Source organism: Diplotaxodon limnothrissa, linkage group LG23 (assembly GCF_057381915.1).
Source record: "Diplotaxodon limnothrissa isolate DT_005_m linkage group LG23, D_limnothrissa_male_GT1.1, whole genome shotgun sequence".
NCBI classification, from domain to species: Eukaryota; Metazoa; Chordata; class Actinopteri; order Cichliformes; family Cichlidae; genus Diplotaxodon; species Diplotaxodon limnothrissa.
Window position 1 is genome coordinate 13,017,015 of NC_140617.1, and position 26,312 is coordinate 13,043,326.

At 43.1% G+C, this 26,312-nt stretch overlaps 1 protein-coding gene across 1 annotated transcript in view; it reads left to right on the forward strand.

The window, feature by feature from the left end:
• Positions 1–26,312, forward strand: part of atp10a (ATPase phospholipid transporting 10A) — a 42,191-nt gene that overhangs the window by 14,439 nt on the left and 1,440 nt on the right. The window contains exons 7-20 of the mRNA XM_085348917.1: positions 1,609–1,861; positions 1,961–2,178; positions 2,252–2,446; positions 6,171–6,732; positions 14,638–14,741; positions 16,739–16,865; positions 16,954–17,138; positions 18,701–19,049; positions 20,829–20,905; positions 21,954–22,079; positions 22,171–22,371; positions 23,490–23,570; positions 24,074–24,178; positions 25,984–26,171. Of these exons, the coding sequence (XP_085205043.1) occupies positions 1,609–1,861; positions 1,961–2,178; positions 2,252–2,446; positions 6,171–6,732; positions 14,638–14,741; positions 16,739–16,865; positions 16,954–17,138; positions 18,701–19,049; positions 20,829–20,905; positions 21,954–22,079; positions 22,171–22,371; positions 23,490–23,570; positions 24,074–24,178; positions 25,984–26,171 (2,771 nt within the window). The remainder of the gene's footprint in view (positions 1–1,608; positions 1,862–1,960; positions 2,179–2,251; positions 2,447–6,170; positions 6,733–14,637; positions 14,742–16,738; positions 16,866–16,953; positions 17,139–18,700; positions 19,050–20,828; positions 20,906–21,953; positions 22,080–22,170; positions 22,372–23,489; positions 23,571–24,073; positions 24,179–25,983; positions 26,172–26,312) is intronic.

A 26,312-nucleotide genomic window follows, 5' to 3' on the forward strand; every position in this document is an offset into this window, starting at 1 on the left:
GCTGTGCAAATAGTAACAGTAATGCCAGAAAAATGATACACTCTGAAATAAACACATGACTGTTGAGCAACACGAGGACTGTGTGCAGACGTCGCTGCCTTCCCCAAAGCTATGACTCATTTCTCCGGAACTACTTTCCATAAGCGTTGCCTGGAAATGTTCCACTCTGGATTACACCAACATTTTTTAAACAATCCAGCATATGCCCAGTGTACTTAAAAAATCACTTGTTTAGCATTTTGGAACTAAGAAGCAATAATTCTTTTAATTATGATGTTTTGGTTTGGGGGTTGTTGTTTTTTTGTCAGATATAGCCCCACAGAAATCCCAGATGAACTCTTTCCTCTTATTTCAGGCATCTATCTGTTCCTATTCATCCATTTTTAACTTGTTAACTGTTTTAGATATATCTAGCCACCATGTGTAGCCAGTGTAAGCATTGTAATATGTGCAATATGTAATGAGTTGCAAGAGGAAAGTTATAGAATGATACAAAAATGAGCCACCAAATGACGAAATATAGCACTTATATTTTATTAGATGTTGGTGATGATGATCTTACTGGTTATGGTCATGGAGGGAGTTGTCCTATTGGTTGACTTCCACATTAAGAAGGTGTGACTGGGCCTTCCTGTCCTCTCGTTTCCGTGCTTTTTATTACCGTAGTTACTACTGACCATGTAGTCATAGCACTGCTGAACCCAAACCCTTTCATTCGCTGCTAAATCGTCCCGGTTACGACTGCTTGAGAACCTCTGTGACTTCTCAGTGGACACAGCGAGCCAATGAGAAGAAAGCTCGCCTTCTGTCTGTACTTCACTCATTCCAGTAACCTGTGAACTGGGATGGATTGTGAGACGGATGAGCTATGACGTGTTTGACGTACTGGTTTTATCCCGAACTTGTGAACTGAGCAGTTTGAGCTGTGTGAGGTCACAGACACTAAAAAATAAATATCTGTAAAATATTCGGTTAATGCGACATCTGCTGCCACCCTCATGCTTCCTCCCCAGCCTCTGGCCTCAGGCTTTCCATGTGTGATCATTTAAAATTTGCTTTAAATTAGTATTACCGGTACTAATTAATGTACTTAATATTTGACTGTTCAAGATTTTCTTTTTGGGTTTTCCAATAATTGAATCTCTTTTTTACAAGATTTATTTAATTATTTATATGAATTGATTTTTTTTAGCTGCAGTTGACTTTTTTCTGTCTCTACTGTTCATCCATTTAACTTCATAACTGACTTTTCTTGTTGCATTTAGCTACGTATTGCACCAGCACATCCCTGCAATTTCAGTGTATCCTTTCTTTTCATATTTTCAACCCTTTAACCATTTGAGGTTTATTTGAGTCGATCTATTTGATCTCTTTTACCTGTTTTATTTTTAAGCTTCGCTTTTAACTTACATTGGGTTTTTTTGGGTTGTTTTTTTTTTTGGGGGGGGGGGGGTCCCTCATTAACGCATTTAAACTTTTTTACATCTTTAGCTATTTGTTCTTCTGCATCTTCACTCTTTATTTGATTTGATTTCACGTTCAGACGTTCACACCATCTTTCCATCAGTTTCCAGGATGACAGCCTGCTCTGCCTCTCTCCTCTCCTAGGTCCTGATACCCATCTCCCTTTTTGTGTCAATTGAAATTGTCAAGATCTGCCAAGTGTACTTCATCCATCAAGATATGGATCTGTACGACGAGGAGACAGACTCCCACCTGCAGTGCAGAGCACTTAATATCACAGAGGATCTGGGCCAGATGCAGTATATCTTCTCTGACAAGACAGGCACGCTGACGGAAAATAAGATGGTGTTCCGGCGCTGCACTGTGGCAGGGGTGGAGTATTCCCATGATGCCAACGGTGAGACGACCAGCCAACCCTCTCACACGCTCCCTTAAAGAAACAGTAAGCGGTCATCATCTTCTAAGTCACCACTAACGGTGTGTGTTTGTTTTTCAGCTCGAAGACTTGCCATGTACCAGGAAATGGACTCAGAGGAGGAAGAGTGCATGTCTCACGGTGGCACCCTCCCCAGGCGGGACAGCGTGACCAGTCACCAGAGCGCCCGCGTGGTGCTGCGGTCCCAGAGTACCAAGTCCCACCGCAGGACAGGCAGCAGGGCCGAGGCCAAGAGAGCCAGCATCCTGTCCAAGCACACGGCCTTCAGCAGCCCCATGGTGGGTCCTCATTACTGCTCTACAATCCTCATCCTGCATCCTTTACCCTAACAAACCTCCGTCTGTTCTGCAGGAGAAAGACATCACCCCCGACCCCAAGCTCCTGGACAAAGTCAATGACTGCAGCAGTCAGATGGACTTCATGCGCTTCCACAGCCAGCCTATGTCCCAGCTGCCCTCTGACCTCTCAGACATCATCGATTTTTTCATCGCTCTCACAATCTGCAACACGGTGGTCGTGTCCTCCCCCAACCAGCCAAGACACAAGGTAACACTCACCTGTTCAGGTCAGAAACATCAGTTTGGTCAAACCTCTGTCAGGTCAGAGAGGGATTGTTTGTGGACTGGGCCGCACAATGATGTTACCTCAACTTCATTCCACACCTCCTGATTTCTTCTCTTTTGACTTTCGTGTGTGTGTGTGTGTGTGTGTGTGTGTGTGTGTGTGTGTGTGTGTGTAAGAGAGAGAGACTTGCAGGTGAAGCAAGCCTCCCCTTTAATTCCTCTAATAGGTGCATGTGTGCAGCTGGTAAAGACACTAAGCTCATAATAAAGTGTTGACAGCGTGTCAGTGCCTGACTTGCTGCAGTCATCAGAAAGCATCTTAGCTTTTTATCGGGGCAAGTGTCGGCTCTGGGAAATTATTTATATAAAATCTGTTTTGGTTTTTTTGGACTATGAAGCCTAAAAAAGACAGAAGAGTTACAGGCCCTTGGTGTGCAAAGGGGTCGGTTCAGATTTCATAAGTACAGGAGGTAGATGAGATAGAAAAGTCTAAAGCCTAAATATATTTTCTGTTAAGAACAATTTTTTTTTCTCTTAAGCGACTCTGAGCGTCAGTATCTCAGGATCTATCATAGTGTGAGAAAACTGCACCGATTTAACGTCTGTGACATTGAAGAGCATTGGTACCCTGCATGCTTATTTTTTTCTGAGAATTCACTGGGGAAAACCTAAAGTGCATTGTGGGTAAATGTTTAGGGCTCATGGTGGGATAGTTGCCATTATTCCATCTTCATCGAAATAAGTTTTTGTAGAACAAGTCAGGTTCTTGGCAGGGGCAACAGGAAAGGTTTTATAGGCATGAATTAAAAAGGAAGCATTAGATTGTATATGTTCAAAATGGCAGGATATTATAATAGTCCAAATCCATGATTCGGTTCATTGCTTAAGCAGCTCCCTATGACTTATTAGAATAAACACCAGAGCGCATGACAGTTTCATGTGTCACCACATGCACATTACTGGGCTGTTGTTCAGCCTCTTTTTGCACGCCTTCTGTTTACACCAGCACGACATGTGCACAGCTAACCATCACACCACAGACTCGTCTCTGCAAAGTGACGTGAAGTCTCCTCTGTCAGTGATGTAAGGAGGGTAATCTGCAGTGGCAGCAGATCATCAAACGTTAGAACAGGCCTTTCCCCGCAGCACGCCGTGTAATAAATACTCATAAAGAAAACGGCGGCCGTTACAACTTATGTCTAAAAATGTATCGTTTCATGCATCGGTTGAAACACTCGACTCCAGCTACACGACGCGCAGCTGGAAACACTTCACGCAAGTCGAGCTGCACGAGATTCACAGAATTTACAGAAAATGTTACATTTTTGTGATTTATATCGTTATTGGACGATTCTTATTCTTATATCGGGATATGAGATTTTGGTCATGTCGCACAGCCCTACAAAGTATCATTAAGAATTCATACATAACTGGTTTGGTTCACAGTTGCACTGATGGTTAGTGGACATGTAGTTTGAGGTCACAATCATATAATGCTCCAAATCATTAGTTCCCATGGAGACACTTTACTTTCTTTGATGGTTCCTTGTAATCTATATAACTATTAAATGTACAGACTGGAGGTATTATAAGTAGTATTGGTGGAAAACATTTAATTGAAAAACAATAATAGACAGAGTATAAGAGCATTCTGGATCTCAGAGCCCATCGACCTGCTCAGAAAATTATGGGGTTGCACAATCATTAGTGGTTTAAAGCATGGGTCTGCTGTGTGTTGCTGTCTGTAGAAGTAGATTTATTTTTGACTTCTTTACAGTGAAATAAGTACAGATCCTGTGCTTAAAAAATACTAACGAGCCTGTTTTGAAAATGTAAGAAGTAGAAAGCACAGATATGTATTTAAGCGAGGAGTAAAGTAAAATAAAACGTTGTCAGAATTCTGCCTAGGTTTAGTAAAGTATTTGTACTTTGTTACCTCCCACCTGTGGTTGCAGGTGACCTCGTTATCATACAGCTCACACTCATGAGGTGAACTTCAGGTTTTTCACAAATCCTTTGTGATCCAAAGAAGATTCATATCTTAAAGCTGTGTCTGTATCAGTGGAGAAAAATGCAACTGAAGTCCTTCCAGCACGCTAACAAACGAGCTTTGTGTTTTGTGTTTATGTTTTTTTGATCCATGTGGGAGTAGTTTCCACCTTTTGAGCGAAAGCTGCATGTTACGAGTTTAAAAAAACGTTCCAGATCTGACGCTGAAAGTGTGCGCTTGCACGTAGCTTTCACTACTTTTTCTGTTAGCGTATCCGCGTTTTGTTTCTGGGCCTGGGTGTGGTCCTCCTGTCAGGAGGCGATATCCTCTCCTCGCCTCACGCGGCGTGCACTGGCTCACAATGGATCCCGACTGTCAGAGCACAAATCTGCTCGATGAAACTGTACACGGTGGCACACCGTTTATGTATGTCTGTGTTTCTCTTTGGAGGTCATCTGATAAGATGCACGTCTGCACAGAAGCGCTGACTTTTCTTTCGGTTTTTATCGGTTGTTTTGCTGTCCCGTGTTCCAGAGCAATTGTTCACATTTTTATTATGATGCCCTTGTGCGTAGCTGGGCCACTGAATGATTTATTCTTGTATATGTATGTGAGAACTGTGGTTCCCGCTGCCAGGAGACCTTAAAGTGAGTCGCTTTTTCTTCTGTTGTACTGCGGCACCTTGGGATGAATAATTGGCCGAAGGATTATGGCCAGGAGAAGCTTTTTCATCAGAGATAAAGTCCTCTGTAGTACCAGAGCTTTTCAAACATTTCTAAGGACTAAAACGATGTAGAACATCCATCTTATGAGCTTCTTAACCTTAAGAAATATTCCCCCAAAAGCAGCACCTGAATTCACTCGGAAGTCAACTTCTTATTCATTTCATCCATTTGAGCATCTTTCTTAGTAATGCCATATGCTGCAGTAGTCATAGAGCCAGAGGCCAGTGGCTAAATTCATCGTTATTTACGTTAATATCAAGTATTTTAACCTCAGGATCTCTTTTAACCAAGTACCAGTCTCCCCTGCAGAAAGCTGCAGTTCCTCCAACGTCCATCGGAGGCTCCAGAAATGAGTCAGTCCCTCTGGATTGCCACATTAACATCTCTGACTTTGCAACACAAATGGGTTGAAGCCTTTAGCTGTTCACTCCAACAACAGTGGTTGATGTGACAGTGCCTACATCCATCTTTTATTTACAGTCTGTGATCTACACCGATTCCCACCCAGTGACAGAATCTCGCCTCAGAGCCCGATTTGGATTATTTACGCAGTGCTGCGTAAGTCGTTTTAACTTGCTGGCCTTTTTCTTAAATCCACTTATGCACAAAATCGATTTTTATATTTGACCTTTTTAGGTATTTTGTACTGGCTGATGAGCATAAATGATTTTTTTTTTTGACACAACTATTTAACAATCTATAGAAAGAGCACTTGGCTTTTATCGCTGTTTTTTACTGTGTTGGTTCTTTTTATGGAAGAATCTGTCCCAATGTCTGTTTAAGTGAGAGAAACACTGTTGTGTCACATTCTCTGCGTCAGACTCTTATTGCCCTAAAATGAGCCTGATGGGTTGTCTCGTGTCTTTTATCACTTTCAGTGGTCTGTGTTAGATTTAAGAGCACCTGGAGAAAAAAATGAAGATGGAATCAGGGTCTGTTCTCTCTTGGATTATAAAAACATTATTTTATGCCTACACTTTCTGCTCCTGCAGGTCAGGATGAGGTTCGAGCTAAAGTCTCCAGTGAAGACCATCGAGGACTTCATCAAACGCTTCACCCCCAGCCGACTGACCTCCGGCTCCAACAGCAGCAGCTCCTCCAGTCTCATCACCAACCGATCCTCCAATAAGGGCTGCTCCAGCCTGCTGTCCTCGCCCTCGGCAGAGAGCACGCTCACCAAGCTGCACGAGGAGCAGCCCTCGGGAGGTTTGGAGCAGGCTTTTAGCCCCATCCCGCCATCCTACGATGGAAAAACCTCCTGGAACCTCGACGAAGGAGAGCTGCGCTACGAGGCAGAGTCGCCCGACGAGGCCGCTCTGGTCTACGCTGCCCGGGCCTACAAGTGCTCCCTGGTCGGACGCCTCCCCGACCAGGTGATCGTGGAGCTGCCTCACCTGGGGAAGCTGAGCTTCGAGCTGCTGCACACACTTGGCTTTGACTCCACCAGGAAACGCATGTCTGTGGTGGTTCGACACCCTCTGACTGATCAGATCACCGTCTACACTAAAGGAGCAGACTCTGTCATCATGGATCTCATCAAACCCCCCGACACAGGTAGGAAAACACTTGTTTGGGAAATCTCTGCAGACCGTTGTGACCAGTGAGATTTTTTTTTTTAAAATGTTAATGGGGATAATAAGCAACGGCACTGCTTTGGCTTGTGATCATGATGTGGTTTGGAGTGCTATGTGAAAGATGAAGCATTGTTTAGTGAAATTACAGTTTCATTATAGCATGAGATATCAGACATGGAGATCAGCCTCAAAACACAGCATTTAATCTTTGCAGCTGATTCTGTGGTCCACTGAAACTGCAAACATAACAAATTTCTCCCAAAAGAATTATTGACTGAGGGAACTGATTAACAGATGACTTTCAAAAAGCAGGCATTTCCTCTAAATCAGGGATGTGAAACTCATTTTATGTCATTGATCGACCAAACTGGTGAAAGTGCCAGTCGCAGTTTGACATTTTGCTAAACATTTAACAGTTTTTCTACATAAGAAAGACGTTCTGCAGTAGCAACTGAAAGAAATCTGTCAGGATGACTCTTTGGGCTTTAAATTGTAAGACATAAATGTTTAAAATTACAGTAAAAAGCTCCAGTAGCCCAGACTGAGTTTTTAACTGTTAAATAAATATATTAAAACAAAAAAATATAAATTTCTATCATAGTTGGTGGAAAAACAGGACATTTTCTGTCATTTCATTGTTTCCCTTTTACTTCAGTGTAGTATAAATGAGCATGGGGGAGGTCTTCATCAGTAGAAAAGTTGTCAAAGTCTTAAACATTTGCCCTCCTTCACATTTTTCACACCTGTCCTGCGGGCCGGTTTGGAGTCTTTGCTGGGCTGATTCTGGCCCCAGGCCTAGTTTGTGACACTTCCGCTCTAAAGCTGGCTTTTGACATTTCTTTATACTTTTCTGCTTCGTTATGCAAATCAGTTTCTGTCATTAAAGGTGAAGTGAGGCTTTAGCTCGATTGACTGCAGGTAGGGCTGTTCAATATAATGATATATATCGGATGACGATATAAAAACGTCTATCGTTTTATTTTACGCTATCGTTTGTTTCGTGGTGTCGCAAAATAAACTGTTTACGGCAATATTTTTTTCATCGTTTTGATGGTCACTGTAGTGGCTATATTAATTTCTTAAAGTTCTCTCTTTCTCTTATATTTAATATAACCACACTACAGACAGACAAGCGCCTGTTTTTATCCATTGTCCTTAGCAACAACAACGGTAACAGCATCGCGTGTCCACTTGTTTATGTTCCACCTAAACCTTTCACAATAAAGCTCAAGATCCTGTTCAGACTTTTCAAAATAAACGAAATCACGTGAAAGAGCAGATTATTTACGGATGAGAAGTAAAAAAAGAGCCGCCAGGTGCTAAAAAAATACCTTGGACTCAAACGTTAGAACAGGCTTTTCCCCGCAGCACGCCGTGTAATAAATACTCACAAAGAAAGCGGCGGCCTTACAACCTATGTCTTAAAATGTATCGTTTCATGCATCGGTTAAAACACTCGACTCCAGCTACATGACGCGCAGCTGGAAACACTTCACGCAAGTCGAGCTGCACGAGAGTCACAGAATTTACAGAAAATGTTACATTTTTGTGATTTATATCGTTATCAGACGATAGATGTCTTATATCGGGATATGAGGGGTGGCTGTAGCTCAGGTGGCAGAGCAGGTCAGCCACTAATCAGAAGGTCGGTGGTTTGATCCCAGGCTGCCTCCTGGCTGCATGCCAAATATCCTTGGGCAAGATACTAACCCCGTATTTGCCTACTGGTGGTGGTCAGAGGGCCCGGTGGCGCCAGTGTCCGGCAGCCTCGCCTCTGTCAGTGCGCCCCAGGGCAGCTGTGGCTACAATGTAGCTTGCCATCGCCAGTGTGTGAATGTGTGTGTGAATGGGTGAATGACTGAATATAGTGTGAAGCGCTTTGGGGTCCTTAGGGACTAGGAAAGCGCTATACAAATGCAGGCCATTTACCATGAGATTTTGGTCATATCGTACAGCCCTAACTGCAGGTTGACTCTAGAAGTAGCTGTGTGTAGTCAAGAGACCGCTATAAGGCGAGACTCTGCTGTGATCTAGAAGAAATTAACACCACGAGTTAGGACTGTTTGCTTTTGTTGTGTCTATGTATATGTTGAAAGTGCATGTATGTCATGTGACTACAGTGGTTAAAGTATCCACACTTTACCTGCTTCGCATTTTGTCCAACGTGGACAGACACATGTGGAAACGGGACGACAGTGTTATTTTGTTTTTTCTTATATAGTAACTTTGAATCCCTTTTGGAATAAGGCTGTAACGTGACAGAACAAGTGAACACTGTATACTGTCTGTAATTGTTGTAGAGTCTTTATGCTACAATATGAAACGCATTGAGATGACAGACTTCATGAATTGGTGCTTTATATCTGATCGTCTATTTCAGGTTTGAGTGGTTCATTGTATACAGTCTGTGGAGGTCTGTGGTCTTGGTCTTTATAAACACTCGAGGTTTCACTGATACTTCCCCAAACCCTCATGCTTTCTACTCAGGTGAAAGGATAAGGTCACATGTTATATAAGGACTTTTATTTTTAGAGCTGCTGAACTCAGAGCCTGCCTTGACTAGGGTCTTAAAAAAGAAAACTTCCCTGTGTTTTTTTTTTTTTTCCTTTTTTTCCTTGTTCCATATTCTACAGCTTCTTTTATGTCCTAAAGGCAAAGGTGTAGCAGGGTCTTACTATTCCAGTCACACAAAGACCTACACAGACCTGTACCAGACATCTGTCCAGGGGTGCTTAGCAAAGACTGTTTCAACCCACAGGAACACGTGACACAACACGCAGTGTGGAGGTCTGCAGCCTGGGATTACGTCACCTTTTTTAATGATATTATTGCTTTAGAATAGTTTAGAAAATTCCCATGACAGTGTCAAAGAGTTAACAGGTTAACATCTTTATTCCACATCTTAGAGAAATCTATAAAGAACTGGAAACTGTTTACTGACTCAAATAATAATAATAATAATAATGGATTGGATTTATATAGCGCTTTTCAAGGCACCCAAAGCGCTTTACAATGCCACTATTCATTCACTCTCGCATTCATACACTGGTGGAGGCAAGCTACGGTTGTAGCCACAGCTGCCCTGGGGCAGACTGACAGAAGCGAGGCTGCCATTTCGTGCCATCGGCCCCTCTGGCCAACACCAGTAGGCGGTAGGGTAAAGTGTCTTGCCCAAGGACACAACGACCAGGACAGAGAGCCCAGGGATCGAACCGGCGACCTTCCGGTTACAGATACGCTTCCCAACCCCCTGAGCCAAATTTAACCTTTCTTAAAATTCACCGTAGTTTCTTGGATATTAGTTATTTGTTGGGAAAATATTTTATTGTTATCTCTAGGGCTGTTCGATATAACGATATGTATCGGATGACGATATAAAAACGTCTATCGTTTCATTTTACGCTATCGTTTGTTTCGTGGTGTCGCAAAATAAACTGTTTACGGCAATATTTTTTTATTGTTTTGATGGTGACTGTAGTGGCTATATTAATTTCTTAAAGTTCTCTCTTTCTCTTATATTTAATATAACCACACTACGGACAAGCGCCTGTTTTTATGTGTTGTGGTTAGCAACAACGACGGTAACAGCATCGTGTGTCTGCTTGTTTATTTTCCACATAAACCTTTCACAATAAAGCTCAAGATCCTGTTGAGACTTTTCAAAATAAACTGAATCACATGAAAGAGTATGCAGAGAATTTACGGATGAGAAGTAAAAAAGCCGCCAGGTGCTAAAAAATAAACCTTAGACTCAAACGTTAGAACAGGCTTTTCCCCGCAGCACGCTGTGTAATAAATGCTCACAAATAAAACGGCGGCGGTTAAAACTTATGTCTAAAAATCTATAGTTTCATGCATCGGTTAAAACACTCGACTCCAGGTACATGACGCGCAGCTGGAAACACTTCCCGCAAGTCGAGCTGCCCGAGATTCACAGAATTTTCAGAAAATGTTACATTTTTGTGATTTATATCGTTATTGAGACGATAGAATTCTTATATCGGGATATGAGATTTTGGTCCTATCGCACAGCCCTAGTTATCTCCAGTTATCGCATTTACATACAGAGTTTTCAAACTGTTTGACGTTTGTCTTTCTTTAAACTCTGTTTATCAGTTCCGGTTTTCTTGTTTGATTAACTTTCCTTACCATAATCCAGTCTGAATCCAGATCTCTGCTGGCATCTCCGTAATTGTGATATTTTGGAGCAAAGAAATCCTCTTCCCATTCAAATGTTTTGAATCCAGATAAAAAACTGGATAATGTTAGCAGATCTTTTACGATTCTGTAATTCCATTTACTTTTTGCACAACCGGATTTCAGGATTTGGTCCTATCAGATTGGATTAATCCTGCCAGATTATATTTCAGCAACTGGGCCCTGAGATTTACTAAAGCATTAAAACCTGCAGTTCCTCCAACATCCACCAGAGGCTTCAGAAAGGACCCACATTTTAAAACATCCAACTTTACAGTAGAAATAAACATGTTTTTATTCGGCCACAAAAAAATGTGTCCCTCTTTTATAAAAACAGACAGATACATTCATCTTTATACTGGAGTGAGGTAGTCACTGGGTGTGGCTGCTTTGATTGGCAGACTGCTGGCTGGCTGCTAGGATTCATCTTTGGTGCAACTCTCTGACAGATGATGTGAAAGGCAGAGAAAAACACATACAAAAATGCAATCATTTCATTCCACTTATTATAATTCGCTAATATTTTAGAGTCATAATAGTCCTTGACATTAACTGGTTCACACAGAATTTCCACATCTGGACACAGATGGCATCGACTTCTCACAAAGATGAAAAACAAAATGAAAAATGTTATAATGAGCCCCTAAATACACTGAGTCTACTATGTGTGGGAAGCACGAGTAGTAAGTGAATAAATCGAGTCGTAACTGTGTCAGTAGATGTTGGCATATCGTGGACTGCGTGTGTATCCTGCAACAGTGTTTACCACACTTTATACAAGCTTTCCTATTACGGCACAATTCCTTCACCGCATCATTTGCTCAGAAGTGTAAAAGTGCTCTGAAGTGCTTTTGTTTTCATGGACTGAATCAGCCGGTGCAGCAAACTGTCTTGGATCCCCTTCAGTAAGAGCATGCTGTCACGTTGTGCGAGTAATACATTTCTTTCACGTGCCTGCTTAGTGGCTCCCTCCTGTTCATTAAAGGCATCTCAACACGGCTGCGTAAAAATGGCTCTCCAGCTGAAATGATCCTCCTACGCCGAATGAGGACTTGTTAACTGCAGCAGACAAATGGAGATGAGCCCACCCCCCCAAACCTCGTTTTGGCATGTTTTCTTGCTGACATGTAATCTTATCCTTTGGAGAATTCTGAATTACAGTATGATTAATTGTATTGATTTTCCATCGTGCATCCCGTGCTGAGTCCTGCACACAGTGCTGGGTGCACAAGTTTTTCCGCTTACTTAAAATTCAGTTGCTCACAAAAACAGATCATACAGCCTAGTGCCCCAGTTGAGCAGCTTTAATGACCAGGGTTGCGTGTGTTTTCGTGCACACTTTGGTTCCCCATTGGGCAAAAGCAGCCAATTAGAGCTCAGCAGGCACCGGGCCTTCTCATAACCCAGAATGTCCATAATAGCTCCATTCAGGGGATGAGGGAGTTGTTCAGTGTCATTCTAATAACAGGACACGTGGAGGTGACAGACTATAGACCTTTGGAGATGAAAGTGTGCCTGCAGACTCCTGTTTAGTAGTTGCACTGTGAAACTACATTTATTATTTATTCACACAATAAATAATTCATTTCAGCAATAAAAAAGGGCGTGTCAATCCCTGTCAGTAGGTCCCAGATTTGGATCTGAAAACAGCTGAAATCGAGGAAACTGTAAAGTTAAAATAAACAAATTGGTGTGGTGTCTGCAGTAAAGCAGGTATATTGGACTCTCGTGGTGAAAACGAGGCAGAGTCACTGTCAATTTAATAGTTGGTGTACGTTCCAGCCTTCGCCTGTAGTCGTGCAAGGTTGTGTTTCGTTTTTAGGGTGGCAGTCGTAGAGATAAAGAGCTTGGAGTACAGTCAAAAGGAGTCCGTTGAGGTGATTGTGGGTTCATGTAAGGATGCTGCTCAGAAGCCTCCCTTTTTTCAGGCACTCCCAACTGGAGGAGACACAGAGGTAGATCCGTATCCCATTGGGTAGATTATATCTCATCTGGGCTGGGAATGTCTCAGTGTCTTCCAGGAGGAACTGGAAACTGTTGCTGAGGAGAGAGACATCAAGAAAAGCAGCTTAGTTTTCTGCCAACGTGGCCCACCTTCAGAAAAGCGGACGATAACGGATGTTCAGTCAACTAACTTGCAGACATTTAGATGATCACCTGTCACCTCACTGGTCTACACTCATGCGGTAGCCCAGAAACATCGATTTCTTTATAATATATTATATATAGAACTAATCAAAACTAATCAAGCATCAGGAAGGCCATCAGGCATAAAATCTCTGCCAGTTCAAACATGTGGATCCATCCGCTGTAGAAATGAGGGCGCAGCCAAAAGTACTTTTATCCGATAGCCACACTAGCCGTCTGTTTAGGGGTCATTAAGGTAGCAGCTAGCAACTGTGGCTAATAATTAAATGATGACATTAAATTGGGAGCGAGGCTGCAAACGCTGTGATTCCTGCCCATCTGTAACAGTGTAATAGAAATTGTTAATTTAACAGTTGTTTGTTTCCAAAGTCACAAATAATTTTGCATTAGTAACTTTGATCAGACTACATCAGACAGATTGAAATGCATATATATATTTGCACTACCTTTTAGATTCTGAAAGTATTTGTTTCATAGAGATCTAATAGTTTTGTTAAAGTATATATTTTACAGTATCGATCTATGGCGTTGGTATCTGACAGAAAACAGCCTGTTTGTGTTTACAGTGGTCGGAGATGAGGTGAGCATTAAAATCATGTTGTCAGGCTTGACACAGCCGGGCTTCTTGTTGCAACCATATATGGTGCTATTTAAGGCACTTCAGCTTTGGCTTTACTCTTCAAAAGCAGCTCTGTCTATCTTTTATATACAGTCTGTGACACGAACTGTATATAAAAGACAGGGGAAAAATGCACCTCAGTTTTCTGACTGGAAACCGAAACATGATGTGAATTTCCACCTGTGTCTGGGAGCTTGTCTGCTCCCAGCAGCTGTTCATCAGAAAAGCAGAACTCACGCTGTGTTTTTGCTTTAGTTTTTTTCCTCCACAGCCAAAGAGAAAATAGACTGTTGGTGTAATTATAACTTCTTCATAACACAACTCGCTTTTAGCGGTGAATAAAAGCACTTAGTTTCGATTATTTCCTGACTTTCCGAGCTGGAACTGTTCGATCGCTGCCAGTTTTGTGCTAATTTGTTCCTTTCAGTAAAAATAATTTTGCGTGGCGGTGCATGTGAGGCTGTGCCTGCCAAGCTGTTGTGTTATTAGTGAGATTTCATGGCTGGCAATCAGAGTGTTGGCTGGTGCATCTGTGTCAGGAGACCCATAAGGCCAATCTGTTTGTGCGCCGCTCCCCTGCCAGAAAGATGGCCGAGGTGTTGCCAGAGAGGCGCTCCAGCAAGACGCTTTGAAACATCTTAGATAACTTCGAATGTTCAGTCGTTTTTAAATCATTTGGGCAGAAAATTGAAATAGATTAATTATATTTGCGAACGCCATAACCCAGATGCCGCTTAGTGAGCAATATGATGGCTTTACGTTGAGGTGTAGCATGCATGGTTAATTTAGGTGTGAGGACAGATGGCTTCTTGGATGAAGTCTTTTGTAATTTGGAACTAAAATGCTGAACCACTCATGCAAATTCCCCCAAAGCGAGAAAATCCCATCTCCGTTTATTTCTGTCCTTTTCTGTTTTTTAAGGAAACTCCAAAGGGAAACGTCAGAAAAAGATTGTCTGCAGGACCCAGCACTACCTGAATCTGTACGCTGCAGATGGACTTCGCACGCTGTGCATAGCAAAAAAGGTATGCAAGCACGGATCTGTAAACCTGAACAACTGCCCTCCATCATTAAACTGCTTTAAAAGGGGGACGGAGGTGGTGTGTCTCAGTGGCTTCTTGACAGGATGTGTTTGCAGCCCGGCGCAGATGATCACATGGACCAGCCCTTCCACAAGTGACATTCTTCGTGACTCAGCTGCAATCTGTGCCACTTTCCCAGGCTGTTAATTTATGCTCTCACAAGCTGGGCTCATTATATTCCTGCCTGTGCAGCGCCATCACCAAAGCAAAGCGATAAAACACCTTGTCAAGGTCTCACATTCTGTTATGGAGGATCCTGACACATGACTGTGTGTGTGTGTGTGTGTGTGTGTGTGTGTGTGTGTGTGTGTGTGTGTGTGTGTGTAAGAGAGAGAGACTTGCAGGTGAAGCAAGCCTCCCCTTTAATTCCTCTAATAGGTGCATGTGTGCAGCTGGTAAAGACACTAAGCTCATAATAAAGTGTTGACAGCGTGTCAGTGCCTGACTTGCTGCAGTCATCAGAAAGCATCTTAGCTTTTTATCGGGGCAAGTGTCGGCTCTGGGAAATTATTTATATAAAATCTGTTTTGGTTTTTTTGGACTATGAAGCCTAAAAAAGACAGAAGAGTTACAGGCCCTTGGTGTGCAAAGGGGTCGGTTCAGATTTCATAAGTACAGGAGGTAGATGAGATAGAAAAGTCTAAAGCCTAAATATATTTTCTGTTAAGAACAATTTTTTTTCTCTTAAGCGACTCTGAGCGTCAGTATCTCAGGATCTATCATAGTGTGAGAAAACTGCACCGATTTAACGTCTGTGACATTGAAGAGCATTGGTACCCTGCATGCTTATTTTTTTCTGAGAATTCACTGGGGAAAACCTAAAGTGCATTGTGGGTAAATGTTTAGGGCTCATGGTGGGATAGTTGCCATTATTCCATCTTCATCGAAATAAGTTTTTGTAGAACAAGTCAGGTTCTTGGCAGGGGCAACAGGAAAGGTTTTATAGGCATGAATTAAAAAGGAAGCATTAGATTGTATATGTTCAAAATGGCAGGATATTATAATAGTCCAAATCCATGATTCGGTTCATTGCTTAAGCAGCTCCCTATGACTTATTAGAATAAACACCAGAGCGCATGACAGTTTCATGTGTCACCACATGCACATTACTGGGCTGTTGTTCAGCCTCTTTTTGCACGCCTTCTGTTTACACCAGCACGACATGTGCACAGCTAACCATCACACCACAGACTCGTCTCTGCAAAGTGACGTGAAGTCTCCTCTGTCAGTGATGTAAGGAGGGTAATCTGCAGTGGCAGCAGATCAGCGTTTGGAGTTTTTCCATATCTGGGATTGTGATTTACAAAGTATTAGGGCTGTTCGATATAACGATATGTATCGGATGACGATATAAAAACGTCTATCGTTTCATTTTATGCTATCGTTTGTTTCGTGGTGTCGCAAAATAAGCTGTTTATGGCAATATTTTTCCATCGTTTTGATGGTCACTGTAGTGGCTATATTAATTTCTTAAAGTTCTCTCTTTCTCTTATATTTAATATAACCACTGTGCCGTTACGGGTGCATGTCTGATGCAAGGGCGTGAACACCTTTCTCATATCACCACTCTGAAGACCGATGGGCGTTGTCAACAGGTTTACTGACATTCAAAAGGGTAAAACTAAAAACAAGACAATGATTCCTGCCCATCTGTAACAGTGTAATAGAAATTGTTAATTTAACAGTTGTTTGTTTCCAAAGTCACAAATAATTTTGCATTAGTAACTTTGATCAGACTACATCAGACAGATTGAAATGCATATATATATTTGCACTACCTTTTAGATTCTGAAAGTATTTGTTTCATAGAGATCTAATAGATCCTGACACATGACTGTGTGTGTGTGTGTGTGTGTGTGTGTGTGTGTGTGTGTGTGTGTGTGTGTGTGTGTGTGTGTGTGTGTGTGTGTGTGTGTGAACGTTTTGTGTTTGTGTGTCAGATTCTGAGCAAAGAGGAGTACGCCTGCTGGCTGCAGCGGCACTTGGCGGCTGAGACGGCCATTCAGGGAAGGGAGGAGCTGCTCTTTGAGTCGGCCCTGCAGTTGGAGACGAACCTCCATCTTCTGGGTAGCTCTCAGTTACAGCTGAAACTGTTATTACGAATGTAATTACTCTAATGTTGGAGAGTTTGTCACAGACTTGCCTTCTCCTTCAGGAGCGACGGGCATTGAGGATCGGCTGCAGGACGGCGTGCCTGAAACTATAGCTTCCCTGCGGAAGGCGGGCCTACAGATATGGGTGCTGACGGGGGACAAACAGGAAACTGCTGTGAACATCGCGTACGCGTGCAAGCTGCTGGACCCCGAGGAGGAGCTCCTGACACTGAACGCTGACTCTCAGGTGAGCAGTAGCACCAGCCAGGTTTTAATAAACTCTGGTTTCCTAAACGTGGAGCGCTTTCACACCTGCACGCTGTAATTGGATTCTTGCTCATTTCCCCCTTGGTACCATTTGTTTTGGCACATGTGACTTCCTTGGTCACAAATAAACTCTGCAGCCACCGACTGCAAAGTGTACGCTATAGTCTTGAGCTAATCAAACGGCAGCAGATTCCTGTGTGAACAGTGGTGGTCTAAACAATCAGTGTGCCACCCAAGATTAGAAAGGTGAAAACGGAAAAAGTGGCTGCAATCAGCAACGCCAAATCACAACAACAGTCGCCTCAAGGCGCTTTATATTGTAAGGTAGACCCAACAATCATATGACCCCCTATGACCAATCACTTTGGCGACAGTGGGAAGGAAAAACTCCTTTTTAACAGGAAGAAACCTCCAGCAGAACCAGGCGGCTATGTGCCGCGACCAGTTGGGGTGAGAAGAGGAAACTCCTCTGTCATGTGAGCATCTCAAGCTCCTGCAGTGATGAGTCACTGAAATGCCGGTAAAGACCGACCCCGGTCGTCTTTGCCTAACAACGTTTCAGAGGACGGAGTCTCAAGCCATTTGGATTCTTATTCACAGTCTAAATGTTTTTCTACAAAAGTGATCGGCTGCCTGAAGAGAATAACTGATTGCACAACTTACTGCATTCATTTTGCATTGCTCAAGAACATCGCCTGTGAAATTGCCAGCAAATAATTAGATTTATTATCAGATTTAATTCATTTATCCCAAAAATTGCAAATTGTGTCTTGCAGCATCCAAACACTGAACATAAGATTTAACAAAACAGCATAAATAAAGTATAATTACAGAGAAAAAAAAGAGCTCAATAGGTAACAAGCTGAGTGTACTGTTGTGGAATAAAGTTGGCTCATAAAGCAAACTAAAACTTGCTGAATGCATTAAAATATCTGCTCTAAACCCGACCGACCCGAGGACAGGCAGGAGATCTTTATTTTAGTTGCCAAAGTTTTAGCACAAACTGACAGCAGAATGGGTGAAAAACGCCCCACAGAGCACAGCGCAGAAAAAATGTGCTGGCCACGAATCTCCTGTGGTGACGAGTCGGGTGGAAATGTACGACATGTGTCAAATCAACCTTCGGCTCCGCTGGTGGGATGACAAACAGCTAGTTTTGCGTTGGCATCATAGATTGTGTGTAAAGCGTTAGCACAGCGTTAGCATGCTGCTGTTGTAGAGCTTTGTTGTCAGACTCACAGCTGTGTGTTGTTGTTTTCTAGACCGAGCACAGGTTGATCTTTAGTGTCGCGTTCTTGTCCCTTTCTGGAATAAATCAGAATAAATCCTCATTCCAAAAGATGGAGATCGCTCATGTTTGTGTCTGATCTGACCCACCCTACATCATGTGTTTCTACTACAGACGTTTACTGTGTTTACAGTAAAGCCTTACACAGGATTTAAATTCATATTTGATCTTAAAGTATCCAAGCTCTAGAGCTCCGGAGATTGTTGCAGCTGAATTAACATGCCGTCCTGACGCTGAACTTCTCTGTGACCCAGGAGGCGTGCGCGCTGCTGCTGGAGGAGAGTTTACACTACATCCAGGCCAAATTCCTCTGCAGCCCATCAGGCCCAACCACCAAGAGCTTCAACACGAACTTCTCACCCTTTGACATCTACTCCTCTTCATCTCCGTCCTCCCAGTCCACTCCCTTCTTGGTGCACCGGCTGGGCCTGGTGATAGACGGGCGGACGTTGGCCTACGCCCTGGATAAGAGTTTGGAGGATAAGTTTCTGGCCGTTGCACGGAGCTGCCGTTCCGTGCTGTGCTGCCGGTCCACGCCGCTGCAGAAGAGCATGGTGGTCAAACTGGTGCGGAACAAGCTGAAGGTCATGACTCTGGCCATAGGTAAGGACCGGGTGAGCATATTCAGACACAGATGGGCCTGATTTTAAAATCCCGTCACAAGCTCACTGCTGGACTTAAAGACAACTGACCTCACCCGGAGTAAAAACTAAACATTTGTCCTATCTCACGCTTACACGTGTTTATAGTTGCAGATATAAAAATGAGGCCTGTTAGGCTCTAACGTTGTGTTAAAGCATTCCTTAGCTTTGAACGGCGTAAACTGTGAGCTGTTGTCTTGAACCTTCAGGCTATCCCCAGTATGTAAGATCCCAGCAGCGTCCGGACAGATCAGAACGTGCCTGAGCTCTCGAGCACAGCTGCTAACCTGCTCGCAAATTGTTCCCAAATATTAACGAGCTTGGATGAGGGATTTTTTTCTCAGCGTTGAAAGACATTTTTGGAACACACAGACTCTTCCAGACAAGTGTACAAGTGACTTTCCCCATCTTCATCTTACTCTTTAGCTGTTCTAACAAAGGCATGAATGCCATATTTTAATTGCAGTGTGCACACCTGAACCTGCCAGCCCTGAACATTCACTTTATTTAATTTATTCATTGCATCTTTACCTCATCGTGCAGCCAACTGGCTGCTGCACGGCTCCAGTGAAACTCCTGTATGTTCCTCCTGCCGTGATCTCCGTGTGAGCTGATTTTGAAATTTGCCTGAGATGGAGGTGCACCATTCATCATTCAGCCTCCGCTCTGAGTTATTCTTAGTATTTCTACACTTTCCCTACTGAAGCTGCAGCAGCAAAGAGGCGACGCGAGGACGTCACGGTGACCTGCGTTGGTCTTTTCTCTGTTTTCCATTTATTTGGTCCAGCTGCGCTCAGGAGGAGCAGGTTTTATTTGCCAGCGGGGCGTTTTTTTTTTCAGTCAGTGCTATGTTAGCTTTTGAGCTTTAATATCTTTCAGTACTTCAGTCTTATTATTCAGACGTGTCACACTTCACGAGCTGGTACGGAGCCTTACTCACATTATTTGTAATAATAATAAATCATGGCCTCCTCGGGCCACTCTAGGGTTTTAATGCAAGTATCTGACCAATAATATCGCTGCGCTGGGGTTAATTATACTAACACACTGTCCAGTTCTGGTGAGAAAAATTCAGGAATTTAATTTGGATGTTGCTGATCACTAATAAGCAGATACAATAACATCCAAACATGGTCACGTCTGGCTCCAGAAAAACTGATATGGCAGCAGCCGAAATGCACTCTGGTTATACTTTTCTGAAAAAGTCGTGATGGCACATTAATCACGTTGTTCCATCCCACTCACAAAAAAAAATCCAGCCTTGTGAATTCTCAGTGAAAAAGGAAAAAAGGAAAAAAAATTCCAGCCAACTTCTATTTGAGTTCTTCTCACCACCTACCTTTCATTATCAGTCTGTGCTGCCACTGCGGTGCCATTGTGACAACAAAATCCTCCTCCCCTCCCACTCCACCACCTGTAGTGACAAAAAGAAGGGAAAACAAATTTATCCACACATCCGGAGACACCGCCTGTCGGCTGCCGCAGCAGGAAGGCCTCCGCCTCACGGGAGGCCGAGCTGCAGAGGTGGCGAACGGCACCGCAAGCGCGCGGCTCGTATAACGGCTGAGGAGTCTGTGAAAGCTTCACGTTCCTCTCGCAAACACTGGGCACGCCGGCTTCTCCATCTTGTCATCTTCACGCTCAATAAAGCCCCCCCCCCCCCCCCCCTTCTTATAAACTGATGTACCTCCTCCTTCTAACGGTCTATTTTCTCTCTTTCACTTCCCTACATTAATCACAGGAGATGGGGCCAATGACGTCAGCATGATCCAGGTCGCAGACGTGGGTGTGGGGATCTCAGGACAGGAAGGCATGCAGGTAAGGTGATGAATAGAGTGGCACATGGGGCGGAGAGGAGAGGTGGGTGATTTACGGTGGGCTGTAGGAAAAAAAAAAAAAAAAGCAGCGCAGCCTGAGAGCTCCTGAGAGCGAGAAGAGCTGCAGATAAAAGATTGGGGAATTGGGAAGAGGGGGAGACACTAGCATTCTTTAGGGTTGTTAATGGCTTTTCATTACACTTAAGTGCGGTTTTTAGCCCACATCCATGACCATCCTCTAAATAGGATTGCCTGTGCTGTGCTGAGTCAGCAGGAAGGCCCTGTGTCCTGCAGAGAAGCAGCGCGGCGTGGACGCTCAGCTCCAAGGCCACAGCTGAGAGAGCATCTTCACGAAGAAAACCCTCCTCCCCTCCGCTCATTTACCTGCAGCACCCTGCTCCAGAGCTGTGCTCTTATGATGGAGATTCCCAATTAACTTCCAGGGGAGGCTTTGCTGGCACGCTGCTGTGTAGCACATCTGCTAAAGCCTCAGTATCCCGTCTTTAACCAATCCGCTGCATTAATTACCGTTAATCAAACTGCCACTTAATGAGACAGCGGTCACTCTCGGGGACTCCGCCGCACACCACGTGCTGAGACGCTCTTTACTGCGCCCCGAGCCTGCACGCGCTGCTGCATTATCATTAGCGGACCATTCGTCTATTAGCGACGCGCTCCCTGTGTAGTCGTTAGGAGGGGTTATTGGAGCGCAGCAGAAGCGAGAGGCCTGCTGCTGTTTCTGTTGCTGACAGCCGAGAGGTGCCGTAAAGGGTTAGCGGCGGTGTTTATGATGTAAAAGCAGGGCTCAGTACTGGGAGTGTTTTACACGGTGATGGATGAGACTGACAGCTTCCTGCCGCGCTAACGGTGAATCCAAGGGGAGGCCAACTCATTTACGAGTTATTGCTTTGGAAAGATTATACCCGCTAAAGATTCATTAAGAAGAGGCGAGAACAGTCAACGAGTAACTGCCTAATGTGTGCTCGTCTCGTGTACGTAGGAGAGAGGCGGCAGGAGACTGAACGTTTGGTTCTTGTGGTGTTCTGCAGGCAGTGATGGCAAGCGATTTTGCCCTCCCACGTTTCCGGTATCTCCAGAAGCTCCTGCTGGTACACGGGCACTGGTGCTACTCCCGCCTGGCTAACATGATCCTGTATTTCTTCTACAAGAATGCAGTAAGGCCCCTCCCAGCGCACACAGATCTGAGTCAGAAAGGATGAGGTGTTCTGCTTTTTCTCACTGCTTCCATCCCATTTGTTCCCTCAGATGTTTGTGGCGCTCATCTTCTGGTATCAGTTCTACTGTGGCTTCTCAGGTTCAGCCATGATTGACCAGTGGTATCTCATCTTCTTCAACCTGATGTTCTCTGCTTTCCCACAACTCATTACTGGCACTCTGGACAAAGACGTGTCAGCAGAGACTCTCCAACAACTACCTCAGCTCTACGTGAACGGCCAGAACTCCGAGGTGCGCTCCCTCCTAATGATCTGACAGCACATTTCAAATTTTTACTAAGAATATGGGGAAAAAAGAGAGTTCCACAGCCTGGGAGCAGAGCAGCTGAAAGCTCTGCTTCCCATGGTGGTGCAGTAGGTAGGGAGAAGTGCTAATTCTGGATTTAACAGGGAGACGGTGAAGATAAGCAAATATGGGAGAAATATGAGCGCTGCGTCTACAGCCAGTTAATACTCCCTCTATAGCATTTTAGATCAGCTGAAGGCTTTTTAGAGAGCTTTTACTAAAGTCTGATAAGAAGAAATTACAGTACACCAACCTAGAAGTGAAAAATGCATGAACTAGTTTTTCAGCATCACTCTAAGGCAGGATGTTTGTAGCTCCGTAGTGTAGTAAGTTTACACAAATTGCGGCTGTTTCAGGTGCTGAGTTATCTGTGAGCCAAAAGCTCAGACTGCTCTAAACGCTCAGTTCACACTACTACTGTTGACTCATATGAGAGAGCAAATGTCCCTACTGTAGTTATCTCTGTCATAGAAGCCCCACCTTCTGTTTGTGAGAGGCAGCCAATCAGAACGATGTTAGCTTAAAGGCAAGTTGGCTTGAAATGAGGGGTTCCAGTGAGCCCTAAACTCTTAATCATGCAAAGTTCTCCACGATTTAGTCTAAGAATTAAACTTGGTATTACCATGAGGGTTTTTTCCTCTCCCTGGCATAGGTGAAAGACTTCACTCTTTGCTCCAGAGAAAACCCAGTTTGTCAGTCTTGACTCAAAAGTCAAGAATAAGCTGGAATTCATTTTGCATGCTGCATAGATACCATTCAGTTTAGAAATCCACATTTTTCCTAAATAAAATGAATTTATGTTATAATATGCCATGATTTCTGTCATTAACCTTTGATTTCTAGCATAAATTTTAGCGTAAAGGTTAAAACTGTTGCGCTTCTTCATTGTTTTGATGGGTCATTAATTTTATTTCTGACCCAGAATTAATCAGGACTAGTTAACTGCTTCTGGTATCAAATGTAGGTAATAGAGACATTTTTATATGTGTTTTGAATATTTACATTTTTAACATTTTTCTTCTCTACAGTCACACTGATGCTGAGTGTCTGTGTTTATCCTGCAGGAATATAAGCCATATATGTTCTGGATGAACATGATTGATGCCTTCTACCAAAGTCTCGTCTGCTTCTTCATTCCTTACTTTGTAAGTGTCACGTCTGCCATTCGTCTTCACCAAGTTATTAGAGTTTTACCTTTGTATTGATTTGTTTTTTTTAGTGTTGATTTTAATGTTTTATCCTCTTTACATGGTTGTTAAAATGGATTCGTCAGCAATGAAATTTATTAATTCACAATTTATTTATTAATTTCTTCAAATTTTATTTAAAAAGAATGTTTTCAGTACAAAGCATGAACCTGGAAGTGTTGTAGTGATTGCTAAGCTCACATTTTTATTTATACAAAACTGCAATATATTCAATATATATCAATAAATGCACAAAAAATGCTTAAAAATACAGAAATTCAGTGAGATCCTCCTATCGGTATGTAAGGTGTGGTCTTATGTTGTTTTGGTCGATTATCAGTTCTAGCAAGCACGTGTATTCACGTCGCTTTATGTTGTGTTGGGGAAAAAATTGACTAAAAGAACAAAAATCTGTTTTCTGTATATATTTTTTTAATGAAATGTTCTTCTATGCTACCCAGGCCTACGCTGACTCTGACGTGGACCTGTTTACATGGGGAACTCCCATCACCACCCTCGCCTTATTCACTATTCTGCTGCATTTGGGCACCGAGACCAAAACATGGGTAAGAAATCTGATTATAAAGCCAACAGATGACAGCAGCGATCCCTGATGTTTATTTAAAAATAAAAACAATTTTAAGCTCATAGTCAGTCTGCTTTGGATGGTTACAGCATTGTAATGCTCAAAATCTCTGCGGTGGAACATGAGTGGTGTTTCCAAAACCTCACTGTTGGCCTGTGATTATCATTCAATGGTAACACATTACAGGAACCTTTGTAATAAATTATAAAAATGATAGTTTTATGCAAAAAATTCATAAAATTACATATTTTGTAACCATTTTTTTCATGGATTGGAAAATCAGCATCATAGAAATTTGCCAGACATGAACAATTTATTGATTTATTTTTGAAAACTTCTGTTTCATAACTTGTGAAAACAAAGTTGACATTTAGTTTAATTCCTGGATTCTGTCATATGTAGCTTTAACATACTACTTTAACCCGTTTAATTCTGTTATTTATCACCAAGACCACATTAATCACGTAGTGTACATATTTACGACTTTTATTGTGAAAGGCAAAAGAAGCCTAAAACAAACTGGGTTTCCGGTAGAGTCTGTACAGGAGGTGGATATAGAGCAAAATTGAGTATTTTGGTCTAAGTAACCCAAAATGTGATGTCCACATATATGGACGCCAGGTCCGAGGAGGTTAAGCAGAGATTTGAAGTTGTGCAGAAGATGGAACAAAGACTAGAAAACGTCAGAAACAAACCCCATGTTTTTCCCAGGGTGAGACCAGCCTCGCTCGAAACTGAACCAGGCAGCCAGAGATCAGAGCTTAGACTTGGAGTGCTATAAACTCCAGTTACAACTCATCACAGCGTGCCAACACCTTACACCGCCAGAGAGCTCAGACATGATGCTCATAAACTGTTGAAATTTATGACTTTGCCCTGAGTCCGAGTCTTCTCCATCATCTCTGTGGCTGTAAATTCAGCCTGATGAGGGGTTTTTTTTTTCTTTCTTTTTTTTAAACACGTGGGAAGAGTGTCCTTTTTACTTACTGCCTTCATGGACATGACTGCCCCTCATTTAGAGGCGCTTTCATTAAAAGGAGCACGATGGAAGGTACACTTCCACACACTCGGATGGCAGGCCCTTCATTTCCTCACTGCTCAGGAACATAATGCATGCCTGATTGGTAAACTGGTGTGAAAGTCAATTAAAGGTAGGTAGGTGACAGCAGCCCCCCCTCCTCCCCCAAAATACAGAAGCTGTGAGGCTGTAATTAATTACGTGTGTCAGTACAACACTTCAGTGAGCCATCGTACACGATTCACTGTGTCAGACGTCTCATCAGCCAATCATCTCCAGGATGCAACATGAGGAGTTTTTTCCCCTCGCTGACTAAACTCATTTTAGGGCACGAGAAGACGGTTTCGCATCCACACTTCTGTCTTTCCGCCTGGAGGAAACTTCTTTAATGTCGCCTAAATGTACAGCAAGCTTTAGCTTCCAGTCACGTTTGCCTTCATTTTAATATATATGTTAACAATATTTTGCAGGCAGTAAATCAAATCACTGTGTATCCCTTATAGAGAAATTGAGAGTCTTATATAAAAACAGTGTTATATTAGTATTTCCGTGTCATTGTACATTCAGTACCGGTGTGTGTTCTGCGCTACAAGCGAACTTGGTGAGATCTGATTATTCGCATGTGAAAAATCGAGCTTTGTTTGAAAAAATAACGACAGTAAAATTACATGGTTGGTGTGAACGCCTGCGTTAAGAATAGGTGTGTAACGTCTTATGATTTTAAGTTTCTGTTACTGTTTCTCATCCTCGTGTCCTTCCCCCTGCAGACGTGGATGAACTGGATGTCGATCGCCTTCAGTATCGCCTTATTCTTCACCGTGGCGCTGTGCTACAACGCCTCCTGTCCCGCCTGCTACTCTCCTTCCAACCCCTACTGGACCATGCAGAGGCTGCTGCAGGAGCCCCTCTTCTACCTGCTGTGCTTCATCACGCCCATCGCTGCGCTGCTGCCTCGGTACACCGTGTTCAGTTTGTGGATGAGTGAAAACACGAGCCTGTTTTTCAAATATTTATGATCCGAGTGCTGAATTGCGTCTGTTATTGATACCAGATGCCTTTCATGTTTATCCCAGCCGCCTGGCGATCTTCGGTGGAG